This window comes from Abramis brama, assembly GCF_963993115.1.
Source record: "Abramis brama genome assembly, chromosome: 5".
In the NCBI taxonomy this organism is placed as follows: domain Eukaryota; kingdom Metazoa; phylum Chordata; class Actinopteri; order Cypriniformes; family Leuciscidae; genus Abramis; species Abramis brama.
This window is the reverse complement of record NC_139967.1, coordinates 19,818,238-19,843,056: the sequence shown is the minus strand read 5'-3', so window position 1 is coordinate 19,843,056 and position 24,819 is coordinate 19,818,238. Positions and strand designations below refer to the sequence as shown.

Here is a 24,819-nt window from a genome sequence, read left to right as displayed (position 1 = left end):
CTCAGGAAATGGGAAAGGCATAAGGCAATGCAACTTCCATTACAAAAAAAGCTACCGGTAATTCGAGAGCCGTCTAGCCTCCCAGCTGACAGTCAGCCACCTGTATCTTCTTCCAGCACACAACAGCACAACACTTTTTATTCCCTTTGAATGTCTTTTTTGTTTGAGCTCTCTCAGATTCACTTGGAAGTCTGGATATGGTTTCTAGTGTCATTCAGTCAGGCGCCGCGTGAGCCAGAGCCAGCCGAGAGCTCGAGCGAAGAGTCGGTTAGTCCGAGCAGCATCCGTGTCTGTCTGCGTGTGTCGGACTCTCTTTCACAATGTCGGGCGTGACGCTACAGGTAAGAAACAAATGAGATATATAGTTCACACAGCCTTATTGATACGGTTACGTCTGAAAAAAGTACTGTTTGAAGATCAAATAAGTCATAAAATAAAGCAGTCAGATCGTTCAGACGCTCTATGTTTACATTAACTTGTGGGTGAGTCCCGATGTTTTTGATTGAGTAATGCAACCGAGTTAGATTACTCACAAGTCACCCACAAGCATTTTTTTTTATTAATAGCGAAACTAGTGTAAAATAAAAATGTCTGATTTAGAAAACAATTAGATCTGCTCATTCTATTATGTTGCTTTATGGTCATTTTTGGACAAGGTTATTACCAAACAATTAAATATCACGAAAGATTTTCAGGTTGAACGAGTTTGACAGGACTTGGCTTCCTCTTGTGTCCTTCACCAGAGGCTTAAATGTAACTAAAGTTATGTGTGAATGAAAAAAAAGTCACTTTTAAGTCTTTTGTGATTTAAAGTAGCTGAAATGGTTATTTTGTGACAGTGGTTAATGACAGCGTCTCTTTATTTTGAAATGTGCTCTGCCTTTCCCCCCAGCTTTACTGATGTTAGGGAAGTCCCGATGGATATTAGACCAACTCTACTGGACAATTTGTTGAATACTTCTATTATTTAACTGAATTATGGGGACGACATCATATATTGTTTATGTAATTCTATTTTTGTTTCGGTCCTTTTCTTAATATAAGACAGTCATAATGTGTGAAACACTGCCCTCTATGTGTCAAAGTGAGATGCCGTATGAATGGCTTGTTCAGATAATATGCATTATTATGTAGAAAAATGTAGGTTTATTCCTTTCATTTAGCTCTTTTCAACTACTGCAGTTTGAAAATATGTAAGTGTCTGTGAGTATTTTTGTGATATGTGTGTTTACCTTTATGGTGTAACAGCTTATATCAGTAAGTGACCTTATTTTCACCCTATCCAACCTTGCTCATAGTAAGTCTACTTTATCAGTATATCAATAATATCACCTTCACACGTAAATAATGGATTATTTGGTTAGTATAGTAAAATTATATGTTTACTTAACCTTTTTAACAGCATCTCAGATGCTTGCCTTACTTGAGCTGATACGCAGATCTCAATATGTTTTATCAAAAAGGCTGCCATAAACGAGCAAGCATGTTGACTTTTTATATACTGCTTTTTTCTCAATGTCATTTGAACACCACAGAGCAGCTGTCTGCGGGGTCTGGCTGAAGGTGACCTCATGGACCCTGAGTTCCAGCAGCGTGTAGAGGATGCCATTGCCCTTCTCCGGCAGGAGATCCAGCGGGAACTGAAGATCAAAGAGGCGGCTGAGCGACTGCGACGGGCAGTGACCAACCGCAAGAATGCTGCCGAAGTGGACGGTCAGCTTAGAGCCTCCAGCCGCAAACTCGAGCAGCTCCACTGGGAGCTCCAGGAGCTGAATGCACGTGCTATGGCCACACAGAAAGAGACTGTGACAGGTGAGAGCAGGAGGGTGTGATCGGCCTTTGACATTATATTGTGAGTTTTGATCATTTATATTTATTTTAAATGTTGTAGATTAAACTGATTGAACTGATCAGGTTTCCACTCTATTTTTTCCCTATTCAGTCTTGTGAAATATTATTACAATTTGAAATAACTTTTCAAATGTAATTTATTCCTGCAACAGCAAAGCTGAATTTTCAGCAGCCATTACTCCAGTCTCTTCAGTATCACCATATGCTCAAGAACATCCTTATTATCAATGTTGAAAACAATTGTGCTCCTTAATATTTTTGTAGAAACCACAATAAATGTTTTGCGAGGTTCTTGGATGAATAAACTTTTTTTTAAATAGAAACCTTTTGTAACATTATAAATATCTTTGCTGTAATGACCAATGCTGTTTTGATCAATTTAATGTGTACTTGCTGAATAAAAGTATTCATTTCTTATAAAAAAAAAAAAGTACTGACCTCAAACTTTCGAATGGTATTGTAGGCTGTTTTTTTTTTTTTTATATAAAAGTTGTGGCCTTTTAGTTTTTACACTTTTTGTCTGTGTCTCATTTTCTTTTCATTACATAATAAATCGATGGAAACTCTTGTTTTCTCAGATGATGCCACCTCTCCAGACCCTTGCCATTGGGAAGAGGTCACATCACCCTTGGGCGGCCGTGTCCGTACTTTGAAAAAACAGCTTACCATGGAGCTCAAAGTAAAACAAGGAGCTGAGAACATCATCCAGACTTACGCCAACAGTTCTGTCAAGGTGAGGATTTCCCCTCATGGCCCCTTTTTATCCCCTGTGCATCTGGGAGATGATTAACTCACCTTCCACTCCTCTGTGTGTATTTAAATCAGTTTGGGTCGCTGCCAAAATGCTATGAAATATGATAATATGCACACAAAGGAGGTCCCAAGTCCCCTCCCCCTGACCCCCATTCTTTATAACCCTTTTAGAGTGATAGTCTCATGACCTCTAGCTAGCTTTGAGTGTATTTGCCACTTATTCTTTGAGTCTGTGCGTTTCTACCAGACAGGGCTTCAATAATGCTGCGGCGTCTGGCTGAGAACACTGTGTGCTGGCAGCTCTGTGATTTATGTCTGTGCTGGATTCAGACAGCTTGAGTACCGGGCCTTGATCTCACACACACACACACTCAGACACTCACAGTCGCACACTAAAACATCCTCTCTTTGAGTCTGAAATGGAAGAGCTTGCTGGTACTGAATCGGTTTCTCCGGTCCTGGCGACAGCAGCAGCCCATGTGACTTTGTGCCGACCAATGCCGAAGCATTCGGGTTTGGGCCAGCCAGGCAGGGCACAGCAGGAGCAGCAGTTAGAGGTGGCTAACTCCTGTGGAAGGAGATCTGTAAACGGAGTGAGAGAGAGAGAGAGGCTGAAAGAAAAAATTTAAAAAGGGGAGGGAGGAGGAGGAGGAGGAGGAGGAGTGGTGAGTGAGCGAGCGAGATGCAAGGACAGTAGAACAATAAGAAGAAAGAATGGTTGTGGCTTCACGGATACTGATCCTTGATCTGCTATGTCTGAGGCTCAGTGTCTGCTATACAGGATAAACTGACATGAGCAGTTTTGAGGATGGAGAGAAAAACACATCAGGAGGGAACGTCTGATGGGGGTCAAAGAAGAGCAAGGGGATGTCAACCAGCCATCTGAAAGTTCACAAAACATGACAGATGACCTCTTGAGCTGCATTGAGAGGGGGAGAGCGCTATGGACGGTATGGTTTCGTTCTTCCTTTACCTCTTGAATGGGTCTTTTCTGCAGGTTTCAGAGAAGGTCACATGTTTCACGTTGCAACATTGTTTACACTGGGGCTGTACGAGGCTGTACATCGCAATCAGTCAGTGTGTCTCTTTCGTTTGCATAATGTAGCTGCTGCATTTCAGGATATATAGCTCTGTTGCGCTATTATGACTCTAACGTCACGGCTCCTAAAGCTCTGGGGCGAAAAATTGCACAGTCAGTGTTTGATCTTTGAGTATGTTTGGGTGTGGTGTACACCTGGCTGCTTCTCATGACGAGTAAGAGAAGAGTTTAATGAAGACTGCTGCACTTTTGGCCTGCTGTTCTACGTGGGAGTTTCTCATATTGGGGAAGCTCAGCTTAAAGCTGCCTGCTAATAAAGTAATAATGTCATCAAATGGAACGGCAAAAATATGTCTGGTTTCTCAAACACTCCCCTTTTGTTTCTGTGTCAGGCTGGTTGGGATGTTCGAACAAACAGAACACATTTTTGATAGCTCCACAGTGTTTACAGTGTTTTGGGACATATGAATGCTGTTGTGGCTGCATATTAGTACAGGGTTCCCACTGTCATGGAAAACACATTTCCTGGAAATATGTATGTCCATGAGCAAGACACCTAACCCCAGCTGCTCCCGACGAGCTGGATGGCGCCTTGCATGGCTGACACCGCCGTCGGTGTATGAATGAGTGAGTGAATGGGTGAATGTGAGGCAATGTAAAGCGCTTTGGTGGCCATAGGTCTGTGAAAGCGCTATATAAATGCAGTCCATTTACCATTTTACCATTTGTAATAATATTAGTAAATAATTCATTTAAATCTATTAAAAAAAATTAAATGATCGTCATAATGATAATAAACTGGAAAATTAATCATGAAATTTAATTGGTCAAAATATGTGGGAAACATAATGTTTATCTTGGATCTTGGATTTCTTTGTATTTCTTTCTTTGTGGTTCCTGACTATTTATGTTGTTGTTTTTTCTCTGACAGTGTCTTTACTATTTGTTATAATGCAGTTGTAAGATTTACCTATTGATCTATTGTTTCTCTTGTCACTCCCCAGGATCGGAAGATGTTGTCCACTGCCCAGCAGATGCTGCAGGATAGCAAGACGAAAATCGAGCTGCTCCGCATGCAGATTGTCAAAGTCACCCAGGCCAGAGAAGGAGAGCGGGAGACCACACAGCCAGAGGGTAAACAAACATTTTCAATCAGTAAAGAATACATGTAGGAAATTATGATTATTATGGATTTTTCGAGCAAAATATGTCCTCATAGGACATTGCACCTTATACAGCCAAGATACAACACTAAAATGGTTTACAGGATGAACAAAATCATAGTTTCTTGAAAAAAGTTATTCTTACAATGACATTGATCTTTAAACTTGCAAACCAAATTCTCAAAATAATAATCAAAAAGGGAACAGGTTGCCAAGGTACAGTGTGTGTTGAGCCAAATCTCTCAAGCATTCAGACAGACATCACAGCCTTGACATCAGCAGTACAGCAGCATCACCCATCTTAGATGCGTTGCTTTGAAATAATTGGATCTATTTTTCTCTATCTATTATTATATATTTTGAACTTAAGCTTAAATGTCAACTTTGCATTGGGGTAACCTTTCAGTATTGACTGTGGGTGTGGTTTTCATTGGGTGTGGTTTACCAGATGCATTGGAAGCCAGTGGCATGGCATGACACGACTGAATTCAATGTTTCCCTTTTTTAATAGATGCTGTCTACACTGTTGATTATAAAGTGGGTGATATACTTTTGTCATGTTGTGATACTTCTAGTGTTGATTTGGTGTGACTTTGTGCATAAAACAGACCTAATTAGAATGTATTAACTATTTTTTTGCTCATGTTTTATATAGAAATGAATAGTTAATTTCACTGCACATTTTAAATTAAATACTTGGTTTTTGTGAATAAATTTACATGTAAGTATCTATTAAACAATAAACATTTATTATTTTGTGAAATGTTTGAAATTACTTTTGTCAGTGAATTGTAAAACAGTAATGCAAGTTGCTGAATGGTTATTCACTATTATTTCTTATGGGGATATATATATATGAAGAGTTCAGATGCAAAAGCCTCTAAGTGCCATCTGAAATTTTCTTCTAGAATGATAATTTTTATGAAGCTTGTATATTTAAGTTCAGTAATTTCACTTTTTTTCAATTCAAAATTACCTATTAATTGCCATTTAAGTTAAATTACTGAACTTAAATAAACGAGCTTGATAAAAATTATCATTCTAGAAGAAAATTTCAGATGGCACTTAGAGGTTTTTGCATCTGAACTCTTCATATATATATATATATATATGATATATATCGTTATATAATATAATATATAAAAAAAAAAATGTATACACTTGTTTTTGTGCAGGTCGCCCATCTGAAACTATTAGTCCGCTTGAGTTGCGGGTGGAGGAGCTCAGGCACCATCTGAAGATTGAAGCAGCTGTGGCAGAAGGTGCCAAAAATGTGGTCAAGCAGCTTGGAGTACGCAAAGTGCAGGACCGACGTGCTCTAGCAGAGGTAATTGTTTATATTGGACTTGATGTAAAGTCTTTTCAGAAACCAACACGCATGCATGACTCATTATTATTATTATTATTATTATTATTATTATTAACAGATGGTTCCACTGTTAAAGTGATGAGATTTCCCAAAAATCGGTCATTTACTCACCCTCGTGGTTCTAAACCTGTATGACTTTCTTCTTCTGTGGAATATAAAAAGAAGATATTTTGTAGAATGTTCTGAACTAGAAACCCATTGGAGCTCAATGGTCTATTTCATTTGTGTCTTTGTTCTATTGTAGTTTGTTTTCCTATATGCTTGTAATTAGTTTCTTTGTTCTTTCTTTATCACTATTTACTAGTCTTCAGTAAGTTTGAGGTTTTTTTTTTTTTTTTTTTTTTTTTTACTTAGTCTAGTATCAGTTTTTTTATATTAAAAAAGTGGCAAGAATTTCTGTGGTATCAAACATTTTGATATCATAACCTTATTTAAAGCAAAAATAACTATATTGTGATTAGGGATGGGACGATTACCGGTTTCACTATAAACCACGATAAAATGTACTGACGGTTAGTATTATCGTTTAAAATTGAATTATCATTAAAATCGTGTTTGATTATCGCGACTTTAATAACTCACTGTAAATCCTGTCCAGCCAGCAACAGTCTGACGCAGCCGCAGCGCGCAATGTTGTTGTTTTTTTTATTCGAGAAGGAATGGCGGAAGGCAGATTAATGTTTTAAATCTTACCTGTTTATAAATTAATTTTGTACAGTGTACAAAACAATCGTCCAGACAATATGATCACAACAATATTATCAAACTCTGTAAACAATAAATCAACTCTGATTTCAGTGCGTCCGTTGTGATACATGTGCGCTGTGTTATAATGCGTTGTTGACGACGGTCAATATAAGATAGGAAATGCCACAGAATATAATCTTGCTTAAAAAAGTGCATAGAGCTGCTTGTTTTATTTGTTGTTTGTTGATTTTCAAATATAAAACTTGTTGAAATATTTTCAGTGTGAGCATCAGTTATTTTTGAACACTTTCATCTCGTTTTAACAAAACAGTGATAATATTGATAATCACGATAATTTTGGTCACTATTATCGTGATATGAAATTTTCATACCGTCCCATCCCTAATTGTGATATATATCGTTATCGTGAAATAAGATTTTGGTCATATTGCCCACCCCTACACTGATTCTTATTAATGCTACTGAAGTTATTCAGGCAAGAGCAGTGAGTGGTTTTCACACAGACAGCAGCAGTACTGCTACAAATGAGTATCATAATATACTGACACGTAATCAAACTGTTTACATTCACTTAAGATATAAACGACCGTGTTTGTGTGTAATCTTGTATGTATTTGACAGTTTAAGCGCAATATGACTCGAAAGAGAACTTGGTTCCATACTTGCGTTGTGTGACAGGCTTTCAGTGTGCATGCGCTTCAGGTGTAAGTGCTCAGAAAGCTGTCAGAACATTCTGTGAATATAAAGTTTAACTGGTAAGGCTTTAAAATTCATGCAAATAATAAACTTTTGTGATAGCGAAGAACTGCAATTTCCCATGGGCATAACCCTACTGCTGCGTTTCTAAACATGATGTGAATGTACATCATGTTGTACTGTATGTTGGGACAGGGGTGCCAGAACTGCATCTGAAAGAATGTGCACTAGCATGATACTACAATCTCTTTTCAAAGGCAGATTGTGCAGACATTTTAATCATTCACTGTGATTAATGTACACATCCCTAATTAATGTGCCCCTATTATGCCATTTTAAAGATTCCTAAACGGTAGATCAAGGATTCGGTCTCTCTAAACTACTTTCCGAGAGCCGACTCTGCTCTGATTAGTCAGATTGGTCAGTTTGTTGTGATTGGTCTACCTCCGATAGCATGGTTTGGAAAACGAAACGTCCATTACCATATCTGAATTTCAACTCCAAAGGCTTTCTCAGTGATACGATCAGTCACGATGGCGTCGGGTTTTACCGTATCAACTTGAGCCTGAATCCTCATCCTTTGGAAGTGCATGTAAAGTGTATTTGCTTTCGCAGCGCAGAAAACCGCGTGTTCTTAACATGATGACAACACAAACAAGGTAATATCCAAAAAAGCATAACAGGGGCACTTTAAATAATGAGATGTATTGGCTAACATCTATGCATGTGAATTCGTAACAGTGATAAACCTGTAAGTGGTTTTTGGAAGTGTTTTGATTCACTCCTGAGAATTGAGCGTGTACCTGCAGTGTTGCTCAGCCATGCATGTTTGACCTTGAAGCAGCACACCCAGCACATGATTTGGCATTAAGACAGACAAGACAGTCTACTGTGAGTGATAAAAATGAGAAATCTGCGCTCTAACGCTGCTCAGAGATAACCTGCTGAAATAACCTGAAATTGCCACACTAATCTTTTTTTCTTTTCTTTTCTTTTTTTTTTTTGATTTACACTTTGCATTTTGAAGACTAGAAGCATTTACAATCACTCAGCTTGTATTAAAACAGGTTACAATCCTTCCCTGTCCAGTCATAACTAAGGATGCACTGATATGAAAATACGATACGATAACCGATAATTCTTATAATGCAGATAAATCTAAATCCAAATTTTGATATAATCTGAGAGCCTAATTACAAAAACCAATGTCTCTTGATTAAAAGAGATGTCCTAAGAACTCAAACATATACAGTACAGTAGCCTAGTTTGAACCAGTTTTAATTTTACACTTCTATGGCCAACTTTGTTTATCAAAAAAGAAAAAAGCATTTCCTCAGAAAGAAATAAAATCATGCCAAAATAATGCAAAGACATATATCACTTGTGTACAAAGAATCCAAATGCACTAGCCATGGTTAAATAAAATGGAGTAGCCTATGCACAAACAATAATTAAATTATTTTAATTAAACCATATTGTTGATAAAAATAATAATATGAGAAAAATAAAAGTTCTAGTTGTTATTAATAATGCATCAGGTTTTTTTTTTTTTTTTTGGAAAAAGAAACCTCGCTGCGTGCGCTGAAGCTGAATGAACACCAGGAAACTTAAGTGCTTTGTTAGCGGGTTAATTAACTCAACGAAACACATCCTATATGAGATTAATCAGATAATAATATTAAACATAATATTAGTATATACTCCAACTAATGTATGCAAAAGCACAAGTAAACCTGAACTAAGTTACATAGTCAGAATCTGAAACTCCTGTTGTGGATGCGCTGGAACACAACTAAATCCAAAGAATTCACAGCATTTTATTACAATAGTGTTCTCATTATAATGTTATGTATTATGTAATATGAAAGTCCCAATCATAATTATTAATGTCATGCATTGCTGTTTGAGCTGCATGCACATGATGCTTAAGCTAAAGATGATCAACGATAAACTAAAGCACTTAGAGAACTGGTATTAACATTAAGTGGCATGGCATCTTAGACACAGATGCCATTGGCATGTGCCACTAAAACTTGTGACGTGCCGATGAATTGCGTCATGTGCCATATAACAGATTTGCACTGCACATGTTGCACTAAACTGTACTTATCCTTCTCTTGAAATATGATTGGAATCACTTTGAAATTCAACCATCATGGCGAACAGCGCGCATCTGAAGTGTCTCAGCTGAAGGAAATAAGCCATTATTTATCGGCTTTAATATATCGGCCTGAATTTCTTATTGGGACGATAACGATTACATAACATTTTCTGAGTTTTAGAGTTCCTGATATAGGAAATATAATATATACTCTATATACTTACTGTCAGTGGCCTTGTTTCACCTCTACTGTCATTCATAAATGTAGCTCACATCTGTTAGCTCTGAGCCTCTTTTGTATTTTTGAGCATGTCTTTCTGTGTCCAGGCTCAGGCCCGTTTGCAGGAGTCCTCTCAGAAATTGGACCTTTTACGTTTGTCTCTGGAGCAGCGGCTTGGAGACCTTCCACATGACCATCCCAAACGAGCTGCCATTAAAGAGGAGCTGACAGTGGGGTCCTCGCCTGTCGTTGGGTTGCATAGAGATCGCCTGCGCTCTTCGTCTTCAGCGTCCTCTTCACTCTTCAAACCATCCAGCCTGACAGGTATTGACACAGTTGAAAGTTAGCAGGAAGGTTATGGTGTTAAGATGTCAAGATAAATATAGTTGTGATGCCACGATATGTAAATTAGTGAAAAGTGTCTTTACTTTTAGAGACTGAAGGCCCTGTCGTACTGCTTTCTGTACCATCAAGAGCATATTAAAGGGTACACCCAAAAATGAAACTTCTGTCATTAAGTACTCATATAAAGTCGTTATTTTTGTTTGTTTTTTGCACACAAAAAGTATTCTCGTCGCTTCATAAAATTAAGGTTGCACCACTGTAGTCACATGGACTATTTTAACGATGTCTTTTCTACCTTTCTGGGCCTTGAAGTTGCAATGATGTTGCTGCTATGGCTGGTTCAGAAAGCTCTCAGATTTCATCAAAAATATCTTTATTTGTGTTCTGAAGATGAACGGAGGTCTTACGGTTTTGAAACGACATGAGGGTGAGTAATTAATGACAGAAATTACATTTTTGGGTGAACTAACCCAAATTAGTTGACTTGACTAACCCAGTGTCAAGGTCCATCACACTTTTGAATGTTTACCCTTTAACCAACTGCATCACAGTGTGGCATAGCAACTGCTCTGTCTTTGGCCAGAAGGCCCTCCTGATGAATAGTTATCACTGGTGTACAGCTACCCTCCATTTAAGATGTTACATTTTGACACTGTCTGTGAATGCTGAGAAGAATCGTCAAGGACCCCTCTGACCTCATCCATGCATTGCTCACTCCTGTCCTCTTTGGAAAGTGCTATAGGATATTTGAAAAGGGGAAAAAAGCTGACAGAAGAGCTTGACAAGGTGTTTTGTAAAGAAATTAATATTTTTTTATTCAGTAAGGATGCATTAAATTGACAGTGAAGACATTTATAATGTTAAAAATAATTGTGAATAATTGCTGTTCTTTTTCATTTCTATTCATCAATTCAGCAAAGAATCTTGAGTGTGTGTGTGTGTGATTATATTATATTATATTATATTATATTATATTATATTATATTATATTATATTATATTATATTATATTATATTATATTATATTATATTATATTATATTATATATTAAGCACAACTTCTTTATATTTTTCCACAAAAATATTAAGAAGCACAGCTGTTTTCAACACTGATAATAAGAAATGTTACCTGAGCACCAAATCAGCATATTAAAATAATTTCTGAAGGACCATGTGACACTGAAGACTGGAGTAATGATGCTGAAAATTCAGCTGTCATTACAGGAATAAATTGCATTTTAAAATATATTATAGTAGAAAACAGTCATTCAAAATTATAATATTTCACAATATTGCTGTTACTGTATTATTAATAAAAATAAATGGAGCTTTGGTGTGCATAAGAGACTTGTTTAACTCTACTGGTCACTTTGCTCAGTCTGATATGGCTCTTATCCGACCTCTTATTACCCACTTACGCATAATTATATTTGCCATAGGGCTTGTATTTTATTAATATTTGCACTACTGATTGGTATACTTGTACAAAGTACAAGTATAGAGGCAATGAAAGTTGAATGTATACTAATCTTTTTTTTTTGTGCAAGTTTTTTTTTTATTTTATGTGTCATGTATACGTATGGCTGCTGTATTGTGTAAAACCTGCATGCATGTGTTTTCAGGGCGACTGGAGGTCAGGCTGATGGGTTGTCAGGACCTGCTGGAGTCAGTTCCAGGCCGTTGTCGGGTAAGCAACATGTCCTCTGCCCCTGGAAGTCCCTCTGAGTCCAAATCACTAAGGATGAGAACTGGTCTCTCCACCCGCAGCACCAACGGCAAGACCACCAAGACGGACGAGCTCTCATGTGAGTCTCTCAGCGGTTGCAGAGTGGAATATAATGGATTTCACTCTGTAAACTCTGTCTCGCTGTGGAGAGTGACAGAAGGAATCTGTATTTTCCTACCTTATCCAATGTGTTTAAAATGGTTCAAATAAACAGACTGAATGGAATTTAATAGACATTTTTTTCACTTAGTCATTAGAATTCAAATTACTTAATTTTTTATGTGACTTTTTAAATTATGTTTTTTTTTTTCTTGTTTCTTTAATTGTTTTTTTTCTTTTTATGTGTTTTCTCTCAGCTGAGATCAGTGCTGTATTGAAGGTGGATAACAAGATAGTTGGTCACACACATTGGCGGCCGCTGAGTAAGGAGGCTTGGAATCAGAGCTTTAGCATTGAACTCGAACGGGTCAGTGCCAACAAATTCTACTGCATATTTCATAGACATGTCTAGTAAATAAATAAGAGTTTTGAATTCAGATAAGGAGCTCACCCTTAATGGATATCACAATCTCAAACTCCTGGTCTGAGTGCTTTTACAGCTTGCAATTTATAACTGTCAGTCATCCAAGGCAACACTTGCCACATCTGTTTTATGGAAAGTGCCTGGGATGGCATTGGCTGAAGGCTTTTCCTCACCTTCATTAACGCAGCTTTTCTCCCAGAGTGCAATCAGCCGCCTCCAGAGTAATCCAAACTAATCCCGCAACATTACTGTAATCTTTTGCTCACCCCTTGGACACAAACACTCAGCCTGAATACTGGCCAAGTCAGCCTGCAGCTCTCTCCAAGCTGATTCAGCTGTTCTGGCGGAAAATGATAACTTATTTCATTATTTCTGGATTACTGTTGCAGTTTTTCTCTTTCAAAGGCTGTGCTTCACATCTGTTTGATGAATGGGGAAGCTTGCTGTACCTGTCTTTGAGCTTTTGATTGTTTTAGAAAAACATAACTTAGTGTCTGACTTCTCATCATGCACATTTTGATGAATCTCTGTGGGGGGGGAAACAGCTCAAACTGCTTTTATTAATAGTACAATACTTAAAGGGATAGTGTACCCAAAAATGAAAATTCTGTCATTTACTCATACTCAAGTTGTTCCAAATCTGTATGACTGACTTTCTTCTGCTGAACGCAAAATAACATATTTTGAAGAATATATTAAACCAAACAGTTGATGGGTCTCATTGACTTCCTGAAATTTATACAGGTTTGGAACAACTTGAGGGTGAGTAAATGATGACATAATTTGTGGGCGAACTATCCCTTTAAAAGGCATGTTTCAGTTTTAATCAATTGTAATTGGCATAACTTTTATTTATGTCAGTGAACATACACTACCAATACCATTCAAAAGTTTGGGGGTCTGTGAGAATTTATTTATTTTTAATTCTTAAGTATTTATTGAATTGATCTACAGAGAACTACAACTACAGTTGATATCTGAGTGTGTGTGTGTGTTTTTTCTTTTTTTCTTTCTGCGTCTCATGTGACCTTTGACCCCTGTAGTCTCGGGAGCTGGAGATTGCTGTGTACTGGCGAGACTGGAGGTCCCTGTGTGCCGTGAAGTTCCTGCGTTTAGAAGACTTCCTAGACAACCAGCGACACAGCATGTGTCTTTATTTAGAGCCACAGGGCACACTGTTCACAGAGGTGAGAGAACCTCACAACACCTTCATCCTAGTGCCAAATCATGCTAAAACACAGAACCGAGTCTGGTACAGTTTAGAGCTTAATGCATTAACCTAATGCATATAGTCAGCTGTTTATTGTGCGGTTTGGTTTCAGGTGAGATTCATTAACCCTGTCATTGAGCGGCATCCTAAACTACAACGACAGAAACGGATTTTCCCAAAAGAAAAAGGTGTGCTTGACCTCACATTTTCTCCAGTATTGTCCTCATAAGTGATTGTCATAATCTCTCTCATAAGCACTTGAATTCTTTCAAAACTATAAAGAGTGATATTATGGAGCTATTAACATGACATGTAGAGGCAGTGCTTGAAGTTCAGCGATTAAGATGTTTCAGAGGAATGCGCCGTCATTATTTGAATTCTAAATGGCTGATTTAATGCTTTTCTCAGGGAAAAATTTCCTGCGGGCAGCGCAAATGAATATGAACTTTGCCACTTGGGGGCGTCTAATGATGAGCGTGCTGCCCCCCTGCAACAGCACCATCACCGCCCTGAGCCCTCCGCTGCCCGGCTCTGAACCCACGTCCCCTCCATCTCTGTTCACGCCCCCTTCCTCTGGGTGAGACTTGCACAGGTGTCCCTGGGGTTTTGGTCGAGTCAGATTTGTTTGAGGAAAATATGTCCATTAATCAGTGTAGAAAGTGATTCTCTTTCTGCGTTGTGGCTGTTTATCACAGAGACTCAGCAGTTGTTAAACTGAATTTCAGCGAGGAGCGTCCCACCAAGCCCCCGCGCGTCCTCTTGGCAAAGAACCCTACAACTGACGAATCACTTTCTGGGGTACGTCTTGTGGACAAAGACTTGCTTTTAATTTGTAGTTCTATATTGCTCTTGTCAAGTTAAAGTTGTAATTGTGTTTTGGGACGTGTTTCCCAGACTTCTACCAGAGTGAATTCCTGTGAGGATCGGCAAGTTCTCAAAGGCAGACCTGTATCCCAGCCTACACCTCAGTAAGTCAATATTTTATTTATTAATGCTATTATTATTGCTCATATCTAAGATTAAGGAAGATTTTGGAAGATCCTTGTCCTTAAGTCTTAAATTTCAACATGTAACCCCTCTCCCATTATTGTCTCCTTCTCTTTCCCCAATTGCTCACTGTATGTTGTATATATCCTGTTTCTCAGGAGGAAAGAGGGGATGCAGATGGAGGACTTCAACTGCATTTCTGTTTTAGGAAGAGGGCACTTTGGAAAGGTAAAACTGCAGATGTCCTTCTGTACTGTATCAGATGATTCTGGGGGGTGGCATTGACGCGATATCTTATTGTCTTTCATTGAAGGTCCTGCTCGCTGAGTTCAAGAGAACTGGGAAACTATATGCCATCAAAGCTCTGAAGAAAGGGGACGTCGTGACCCGGGATGAAGTGGACAGGTGAGGCTCTGTATCCCTGTGTCGGGAATGTCTTCCTGTGCAAATAGCACCATGAATTGGATATGGTAATTTGTAGTCTTTTGAGATGTATTGTTCAAAGTTCTATACAAATAAATTTACATTTTTATTTTAAGTAGTATTTTATATTAGGTAATATTTTGTAAAAAAAAAATATATATATATATTCAAAAGGAAATGAAGCCTAAAAATATTATTTATTTATTTAATACAATGGCAATAATTCTGGAAACTTCTTTAAGAGATTACCTTTTTTTATACTGTATAAATGGGTCTGTATACATGAAAATGTATAGCTGCCTCTTATATTTTTAGGAAGGGGATGCTTGTAAGGGTATCATTATTTTGTAAGTTCTTGGAATTTAAATGTTTTAAAGCTCTGATTTAGTGGACACCTTAGCTGTATTTGGCGTGTATTATATTGTGAATTCATTTTATTCTTTTTATAGTTTAATGTGTGAAAAGAGGATTTTTGAGACCATCAATGTGTCCCGTCATCCTTTCTTGGTCAACCTATATGGGTGTTTCCAGACACCTGACCATGTGTGCTTTGTGATGGAATATTCACCTGGAGGAGACCTGATGACCCACATCCACAATAACATCTTCTCTGAACGGCAGGCTAGGTAAACACACACATACATATGTTGGGTTTCCATGTTTTATGGGGACTTTCCTTACACATAATGATTTTTATACTGCACAAACTATATTCTATCCCCTAACCCTACCCCTAATCTCAGCCCTCACTCAACGTTCTGCATTTTTACATTTTTATAAAAACATAATTTAGTATGTTTAGTTTCTGCTATCACTTATCTTTGTGGGGACTTTGTAAGTCTCCCCCCCCCCCAACACACACACAGACACCCACAGTGTGTTTTATTACAGAGCATTTTACATAAGTGCCACACTTGTTCACATGTTCTCGGAGTCAGACGCACACACTGAATATTTTTAGCATTGTTATTTTTAGCATTGACACGTTCATCTGTCTGTGACTGTAAACTGAGGGTTTTTCTGGCAGGTTTTATTCTGCATGTGTATTACTGGGCCTGGAGTTTCTGCACCAAAACCGGATTGTCTATAGGTAACTACACTATTACTTACTATTATTCAACAACTATTACTAAATTCCCATATTATATGCATATATGAAATAATAATGCATCTATGATTTCTCTCTTTCCTTTTTGTAGGGACCTAAAGCTGGACAATCTGTTAATGGATTCTGATGGCTTTGTGAGAATTGCAGATTTTGGCCTTTGCAAAGAAGGTATATTTAAACAATACCATTTGTCCTGTGGAATTTTTGTTTGTTCATCTCAAATGACTATTTGAGCAGAGTTACCAAATTATTGCCTCCAATTAGGTATGGGACATGGCGATCGTACGTCAACCTTTTGTGGAACCCCAGAGTTCCTGGCCCCGGAGGTTTTGACGGACAGCACTTACACCCGCGCAGTGGACTGGTGGGGGTTGGGTGTGCTCATCTATGAGATGCTAGTGGGAGAGGTCAGTCCTGGTCCTCAGACTCACAATACAGCATCACTAACTCTTGGCCATGTGTTGTAATGTTGTTTACGTATTGAAAAAAAAAAAAAGTAAACATTTTATTTTGAATTAATGAAATTTATTCAGCAAGGGTACACTAAATTGATCTAAAGTGAAACTAAAGACATTTTATAACGTTACCAAACATTTCTATTTCAAAGAAATGCTATTCCTTTGAACTACTTTTCATCAATACATCCTAAAAAATGTATTACAGTTTTCCCCCATAATATTATGTTTTCAACATTGATAATAATAAGAAATGTTTCTTAAGCATCAAAGCAGCAAATTAGAATGATTTCTGAAGGATCATGTGACGCTGAAGAGACTGGAGCAATGATGCTGAAAATTCCTCTTTGCGTCACAGGAATAAATTACATTGAAAAAAATAGAAAAGTTTTTTTTAAATTGTGATAATATTTCACAATATTACGGTTTTGATTTCTGATCAAATAAATGCAGCCTTGGTGAGAAGAGACTTATTTAAAAAAAACAACCCCAAAACTTTGAGTTTATACTTGTATCCTTTCTATTCCAGTCTCCATTCCCCGGTGATGATGAGGAAGAAGTGTTTGACAGCATAGTGAACGATGAAGTGCGCTACCCCAGGTTTTTGTCCCCTGAGTCGGTCTCTGTGGTCCAAAAGGTAACCGCTCAAATCCCTCTCATAGAAGAACTGAAATTGAAATTCAGTCTCTGACTCTGTATCTTTTCATTGCAGTTGTTGCAGAAGAACCCTGAAAAACGGCTGGGAGCAGGAGACCAAGATGCCAATGAAGTGAAGAAACACAGGTTTTTCCAGGTGACAGTCACTAATAGTTTTGACTACCTTAGAGAAGCTTCTTTTTAAACGTTCTCTTTAAAAGGCCCGTTCCTCTCCACAGGGCATAGACTGGGAAGCCCTGTTGGCCAAAAGAGCCAAACCTCCTTTCCTGCCGTCAATTAAAGCACCAGCAGACGTCAGTAACTTTGACGAGGAGTTCACGCGCCTGAAGCCAGTCCTGACCCCTCCGCAGACTCCGTTCTTCCTCACCGCCGAGCAGCAGGAGTTCTTTGCAGACTTTGACTTCTCTGCTTTGCACTGACTTCCACTCGATTACACTCCGAAGGGGTTGTGACATATCAAATCTCTGCTTTCTTTTCTCTCTGTCTTGTTTATCCAATTATTCTCTCCCTTGAGTTATACAGTCGAATCAAGTGAAGCTGGCCCCGTGTCACCCTTTAAAAGCTGCTGTATGCTTTTTCTGTGAAACTGGCTGCAAATGTGTGCTTGAACTCCAAAGACAGTCCAGACTGGACTTTAAAACCAAGAGAAAACCATGTGATCACCCCCGACCAAAACTTCGGCTACCACTGTGAGTAAGCTCAGACCTGCTCCGACCATCCCTGATATTTATACATGCAGTTATAAACGTATATTAATGTTATTTTCGGGATGTTATACCGTTTATCGTGTGCAGATGTTTATTTTTAGTCAGCTATTAAAATAAAGAGAAGTCTTCCTGTTACAATGAACTTATGATGCCAAAATATACTTGCACTGTTTCTGAACAGATAATAATTGTCCGAACGCTGTGCCGTTTTTAAAGATTTCTGATGTAGTGCTGATCCGAGCGATACATCTTAAGCTCCTTAAGTTCCAGGCTCTAACTATGGGACTGTGTGCTCAGTGTTAGATCATGCAAATTCTTCCACGCTCAGTCTATGTGATGTATGTTCATGTTAAACCCTCACATTTTGATCTCTGGTTGTCCCTAATCTGGATTTGATTTAGGATTGGTGCCCCAGATAAATGTTGCTTGTTGATTTTAGACCAGTTCTCAACTTTCCAAACCCAGTACTTCCAGACGTCTTGTGACTTTTTGGCTTTAAACGGATTTTTGTCTCCTCTGGACAAATGTAGGACTGTTGGCATATTCTACTCGATGTCTTAGCATGATACGGTTAGCACATTCACTCACTAAGCTGATAGTTTTGCTCTCTGCACCACGTATGATAGAAGCTGATTACGTTGTTCCTTATTTAACATGTTTGTCTAAATTTTACTTTTCTACATCAGGCCACCATTGCATCATTGTCAATGTGGTTTACTACTGATAGGTTACACTGTGAACAAAATGACACTAATGAAGGATAATAAAATATCTAAGTAAATGTAATTGAACGGGATGAATGTATTTTCTGAAATAAAATACAATGTGATCATGTTGTTCAGTTTATTGAATATTGACGTTTCAAAATATTACAGAGGAACAAAAAATTGCATAACTTTGATAAAAACGGCACAAATCATTCATGAAATCTCTGCATAATATTAATGTTAAAAACACTCGAGTGCAAAGTAACATTTTAAAGAAACTGAAATCAAGTAATAGAAAAAACAATTATTGCTTTTTATACCTCTCTATATTATGTGGAGAAATTTCGAACTAATGTTTGTTGAAGAAAACAATTCATTACACTGCATTTATCAACCAAACATATTACTGGACCGGAATCTAACAGTCAAAGGAGTGTCACGTTCACTTACATATTCCTCTCTTTAAGCTGCTGACGTGTAATAAGAAATACCCTGTTTATATAAAAATAAAGTTTTTCAGAAAAACAAAAATCTGTAATGTTGAACAGTACTGCACTGATTGTTTGTATTCTAAATTTGTCTTCTAATATGTTAATTTCTCATGTTTAATGTATAGATTGTCAAGATAAACCAGTACAATTAATATGATAAAATCACATTACAAGCATATTGAAATTTCACCACTGATAAATAAAGTGCTATAGGAAATTATTTCATATGAACTTATTACCCTGTCTAAAAATTGATCTTAAATGGGGTCAGTTCCCCCCTCCCCCTCCAAAAAAACATGTAAAAATATGTATATACAATATACAACTGACTGTATTTCACAAGTTCAATAACTGCACAAAAATCATTGCTGATGTAAGAATACAACATTTGCTGCAGCTATAAAATAAGCTGGCAGACCGTCTAGTTAAGTTACTTTTGTCCAACAGCTTGTTAGTACCATGAAAGATATTATTTGAGCAGAGCCAAGATAATAATTAATAAGCATATAAAATTGTAATCTAATCTCATATTGCATTAATGGGAAACCACAATACAGCTCCAAAATGCTGTTGTGATTTTGTGCTTTTTGTTCTGCGTTTGCTAATAAAATGTGCAAAATCAGCACAGACGAATCGTCAAAGTAATATCTGGGCAAAGTATTCACAAAACACTTTTATAGAAATGGTCTTCATTCCAACCTATTTGATAACAAGAAGTTCATGCATTTAAGAAAGAATCACTTTCAAAATGGAATGGGTCATTCACAAGGAAGAAGTAGATTAGATGTACCGGTAGTAGCAGATGCAGTTTGGAGCAATTCCCACCAAAACGTCAACTTCCATTTAATGGGTTATTTGTCACGGCAGTCGTGACTCCCAGGGAATTAAATGGGATCGTTGCTTTGCTTGAAATACACATGCTCCCAAACCACTGGTTCCCAAACGCAGAAGAAGCCCCAGAGATTGCGCAGGGTTCCGCGGTCAAAAGGGTTTTCGTCTACTCCGCAGTGCTTGAGGTAAGAGATTCGGTGTCGAGACATGAACTCCCATGTGGTGGTATTTAGGGACACCAGGTACAGGTGAGAGCCCAGGAGGAGAAGCACGGTCAGGGATAGGACCGCCACCACCGCTGCTGCTCCCAAGAGCACACCGTTGGTCCTCAACCACAGCTGCCAGGTGGGAGCGTGACTGAAGCCGGACCTGTACAAGATTTAAACGGGTCCTATTATGCTTTTTTACATTTTCAACTTTCTTTAGTGTGTAATGTTGCTGTTTGAGAATAAAAAAGGTCTGTGAAGTTACAAAGCACAAAGTCCACTCTAAAGGGAGTTCTTCCCTATATCAGTAAGAACTGTTTCTGAACTCGCTGATTGTAGTCTTGAGTTTTCTTCCAGAAACGTACACGTCATAATATTCCTCATTTAAATAATTCCTGCCCAAGGCATACACAAAAATATAAGGAAGGCATGTCCCGATTGAGTTGTGTTAGTAAGCGTGACAATTCCTAACACACTTTTGAAGCGGTTGACTAATCACAAAACACTGGTCCAGCTGACCAATCAGAGAACATTCAGCTTTTTGGAAGGAGGGGCTTAATAGTGACAGGAACTAAACAGTGTTACTGAAAGATTAGGAGAAGAGGTGCTGCAATAATGTAAAATATGTGATAAATAATGTTTTTTTTGTGGAACCCCCCCCCCATTAATTAAAAAATGAATGCTTTAATTTTGATGAAATGGTTTGAGAACACCTTTTAGATTTGAAAAGGTATGGAAACTAATACATTATTTAGGACTATTGTCCATTAGCAGTTCTGGACATCCCATATGAAGCCAATTCACACCGCACCGACAGACGCCGACCAACGCAGACAATCACCAGATTACAGTACGCCACTTCTCAGACATTTTACGACCAGACAAACTCCAACAGGGGTAACACACTGAACCGACAAAAGCCAATGAAGTGTCTGTTGCTGTTGGTCTGCGTCTGTCGGCGCAGTGAGAATTGGCCTCAGGTATTACTCACCAGGCCATGTACAGTCCCCACAGTAAGACAACAAGCTGGACAGCCAGATAAAGCACAAACCAGCGGTGGTTTCTCTCCCCAACGCAGTTCTCTATCCAGGGACAGTGGTGGTCGTAGCGCCGCACACAGTGCTGACACGTCTGACAGTGTTTGGATCTCATGGGTTGCTATGTCAAAGTGTGCATTCATTTTTAGAACGGATACATTGTTATAAATGAACAAAGATGTTTTTCCTATGCATAAATACATAAGGTTATTATAATAAACCAAAAAGAAAATGACAAAAACTTAATTTAAATAACATTTTCATGGCTCTGAAACAAAACAGATTAAAAAATTTAGTTTGTGTTGCATCTTGTCCTTAAACCTTTGAATTAATATGATAAAAAGCTCTTTATTTATGTATATAGTACATGTTTAATAAGTGACAGCGCACCTGTACCAGGCAGTGTCCACAGCGCCGCAGCCGTATGGACTTGGTAGTCTGTGGAATCATATCCTGCGTTTCTTCTGCAATACCAAGTGTGAACTGAAATACAGTCAAATGGTGCATTTTTATTGCTGAAAAAATCTGATGACTGTGTAGAGGAGGTAAACTCTGAAGACTGGTAAACTTTATGAGGCCTTTATTTCTATTCAGGGTTTCCTAAACTGGGGTTTGTAAACGCCTGAGGATTCAAAACAGAAATGCAGGGGGCTTGTGAATAGATGCAGCTAATAAATCACGTTTTAAAAAGAAGAAATATTTTATTTGTTTACCTGAATGTCATGTGATCATTAAAGGTACAATATGTAATAATTTTGTATCAAAATACCCAAAAACCACTTGCACAGTGTTATATTTCTTTCAATTGTGTACTTATATTATCCCAAATGTTTCCAAGAATTTGTAAATTCAGAGAAATTCACAATTTTAAATAGTACCTGTCCCTTGTCACTTGTCGCCTGTCAGTGACGTAATATATATCCGCATTATCCCCCATAGTAACCATGGCGACAGATGTGGACAACTGCGTAATGTTTAGAGGCACGCTGTTGTTGTTTCGTTCAAACATTATGGATCATGGCAAGCAGACTTTGGGACAAAGGGAGAACTAAAACGAGGATCAATATCGGCGTGGCGTTTTCGAGATGCCAAGAGCTTCGCGTCAAACTTCGACTTCACAGAGATGCCGCTTTTGCATGTACTTTATTAGACAGGTGAGCAAATGTACATAAAACAAATCAATGTTATATGGCTCAACATGATGAAATGTTAGAATATGATCAGTGTGTTATTCTAATGTTGATCTAGCTTACTGTTAGTCTCATACAGCCAACAAACTAACACATAGAATAACATTATAACTTTCAACACACTCAAATGTTGTTTAGTACGATAGTGTAGCGTTAGACCAAGTGAAACAGCGCTGCGTTACCTCACAAGTTTAATCCATCAAATAAACTGACCTGTGTGAGTAGTAATTCAGCACTTGCGGGTACGTTAGTTCAGTAGAATTAAATGTCCTTATTCCTTTATACATCTGTGGGACTTGCGTGTGGCGCTGATATCTGTCTCTCATTAGCAATCGCGCCCAGCTTCATACCACAGTCGTTTTAATAAACATGAATTTTTTCACTCATCAGCATGACGACAAGTCCCATCATTCCGCTTATCGCTGCATCATCAATCTACGCCTTTGTTATTGTAAGAGGTTAGCGACCCCTAGCGGCGAAAACAATTACATATCGTAGCTTTAACCGACATATTATTAAATTATAATAATATTAACTTAAAATTGCAGGGGGTACTTCAAGTAAATATTTCAGGTCGCAGGAGTTTGGATGATCAAAAAATTTGAGAATCCCTATATTAACTGACCTGCAAGTCACAGTCTTCAGACAAGACAAAACCAGGATCCATGAGAGAAACCGCAAAGTACAGCAACACGGACACCAGGACCAGCAGCACAAAGAGAACCGGCAGTGTGAGCTCTCCCGTCTCCTCCTGTTTGCGCAGGTCTGTGTGGAAGAGTAGAATAGAGCATAACTGAACTTAATAGAGTGGAAAGGAGTACAGTAGTGAAGTAGAATACAACATAGTGGAGTAGGACAGAGTGAAGGAAATTACAGAATAGAGCATAATAGAGAGAAACAGAGTAGAATTGTGCAGAACTGTGGAATCCCATTTACGCCACATAAAATCAACACAAAATTGGCACACAAAGTTGAAATTATGACATGCCAAAGGCTGGAACACTATGCATCATACTCTTGCCAACAATAGTTACAGAGAAAAAATGACTGAAAATCACACACTTACAGACTTTCAAGTCATTCCAAATCCAAACACAACAGACATGTGCTTTATTGCTTAAATATGCATTTGTTTGTGCCCATCATACACTAGGTGATTTTCAGCTAAATCTGTTAACTCTGATATCCCAAAACCTGCAGGCTGGCTTTTACTCTCAGCAATTAGCAAAAGTTGTATAATGTACAGCCATTAGTAATTTATGAGATACACATTTTAAATTATGAGCTAAGTTATAATTATGACAAAAGTCTATTTTTTATGTAGTAATTATTCTAAGTGTGACTTAATCTTAGAATTATGACTTAGTGTAACTTTTTTATCTCATAATTACAATTTAGTATCTCATAATTTTGATCTACCTCATAATTACAACTTAGTTCCGACATCTTAATCACATCATGAGTATCACATTATTTTTCGTTTTCGTCTCATAATTTTGACTTTTATATCACAATAAATTTGTATTTGATCATTTTGACTTTTTGTCATAGCAGAAAATATAATGTAAGAGTGTGCTATAGTTAGGGATCATGTAACGTTAAACGTAGATCCTTAAACACTCAGTGATTCAGATACCGGTGTGCAGTAGCATTATGTAGCCTACATTATACAGCTGCTGTAGGCATAACACAACACGTGACGTCTATAGATGAGGCGGATACACTCACAGTACAATCAGCATCTATTAAGAGCACTTACCTGTGTCGTGGAGGAAGAGAATCAATGTTATAACCCATGTCAAGATGACATGAGCGGTCCTCACCAGGAATCCTGATCCGAACACATTTTTGAACATCCTAGCATACTTCTATATACACCTAAGCATGCATCTGCTGTGTGCTCGTACTGAAGTCCATCTTATTCTCAGACTCACAGACCTCTATAGGCAGCTAGCTGTGTTAGCCAGCTCATAAGAAACCCAGTTACATTCCAGCTGTCAAGTGAGCTCCTACGCTAAATTCCAGAACAAGAACCATTTGAACCAGAATATTTCACCCTAGCATGGGATCTGTATGCTGAACATCTAACGCTGCTGGCTATAGCCCTGTAATGCAACAGTAGCGCGGTACTTCATTTAGATACTGGGTTTCTCTCGCTCTAATAAGCTTGTTGATGCCGTTCCGTTCCGCTGCTTAGACGTGAATCGGGTAGATGTCAAGTTTCCTATTGGTCAGCTGTGATCATGTGACGTCTCGGCTTGAAACTGGGATGCAAAGGCAAAGCCGAGGGAAAAGAAAACACATTCTCTTAACTGCAA

The 24,819-nt window shown here is 38.1% G+C and overlaps 2 protein-coding genes across 3 annotated transcripts; one reads left to right on the top strand and one right to left on the bottom strand.

Moving 5' to 3' along the window:
• Nucleotides 1–38: 38 nt before the first annotated feature.
• pkn3 (protein kinase N3) lies at nt 39–18,871 on the top strand. 2 transcript variants are annotated; one of them, XM_084115171.1, is made up of 22 exons: nt 39–341; nt 1,536–1,812; nt 2,430–2,584; nt 4,648–4,777; nt 5,982–6,133; nt 10,008–10,224; nt 11,866–12,048; nt 12,326–12,435; nt 13,536–13,679; nt 13,815–13,890; nt 14,111–14,279; nt 14,398–14,500; nt 14,597–14,670; nt 14,848–14,917; nt 15,003–15,094; nt 15,562–15,738; nt 16,140–16,202; nt 16,312–16,388; nt 16,485–16,627; nt 17,205–17,312; nt 17,388–17,468; nt 17,551–18,871. In XM_084115171.1, exons 1-22 carry the CDS (start codon nt 321–323, stop codon nt 17,749–17,751), a joined length of 2,823 nt encoding a protein of 940 aa, XP_083971297.1. In that variant the 5' UTR covers nt 39–320; the 3' UTR covers nt 17,752–18,871. The 2 variants fall into 2 exon arrangements, with proteins under 2 accessions (XP_083971297.1, XP_083971298.1); XM_084115172.1 differs by lacking the exons at nt 39–341; nt 1,536–1,812; nt 2,430–2,584 and adding an exon at nt 3,262–3,554.
• Nucleotides 18,869–24,707, bottom strand: zdhhc12b (zDHHC palmitoyltransferase 12b). Its single transcript, XM_084115174.1, has 5 exons — nt 24,261–24,707; nt 23,127–23,266; nt 21,702–21,794; nt 21,266–21,432; nt 18,869–20,437 (listed from the first exon to the last, which is right to left on the bottom strand). Exons 1-5 carry the CDS (start codon nt 24,355–24,357, stop codon nt 20,122–20,124), a joined length of 813 nt encoding a protein of 270 aa, XP_083971300.1. The 5' UTR covers nt 24,358–24,707; the 3' UTR covers nt 18,869–20,121.
• Between the last annotated feature and the right edge of the window lie 112 nt (nt 24,708–24,819).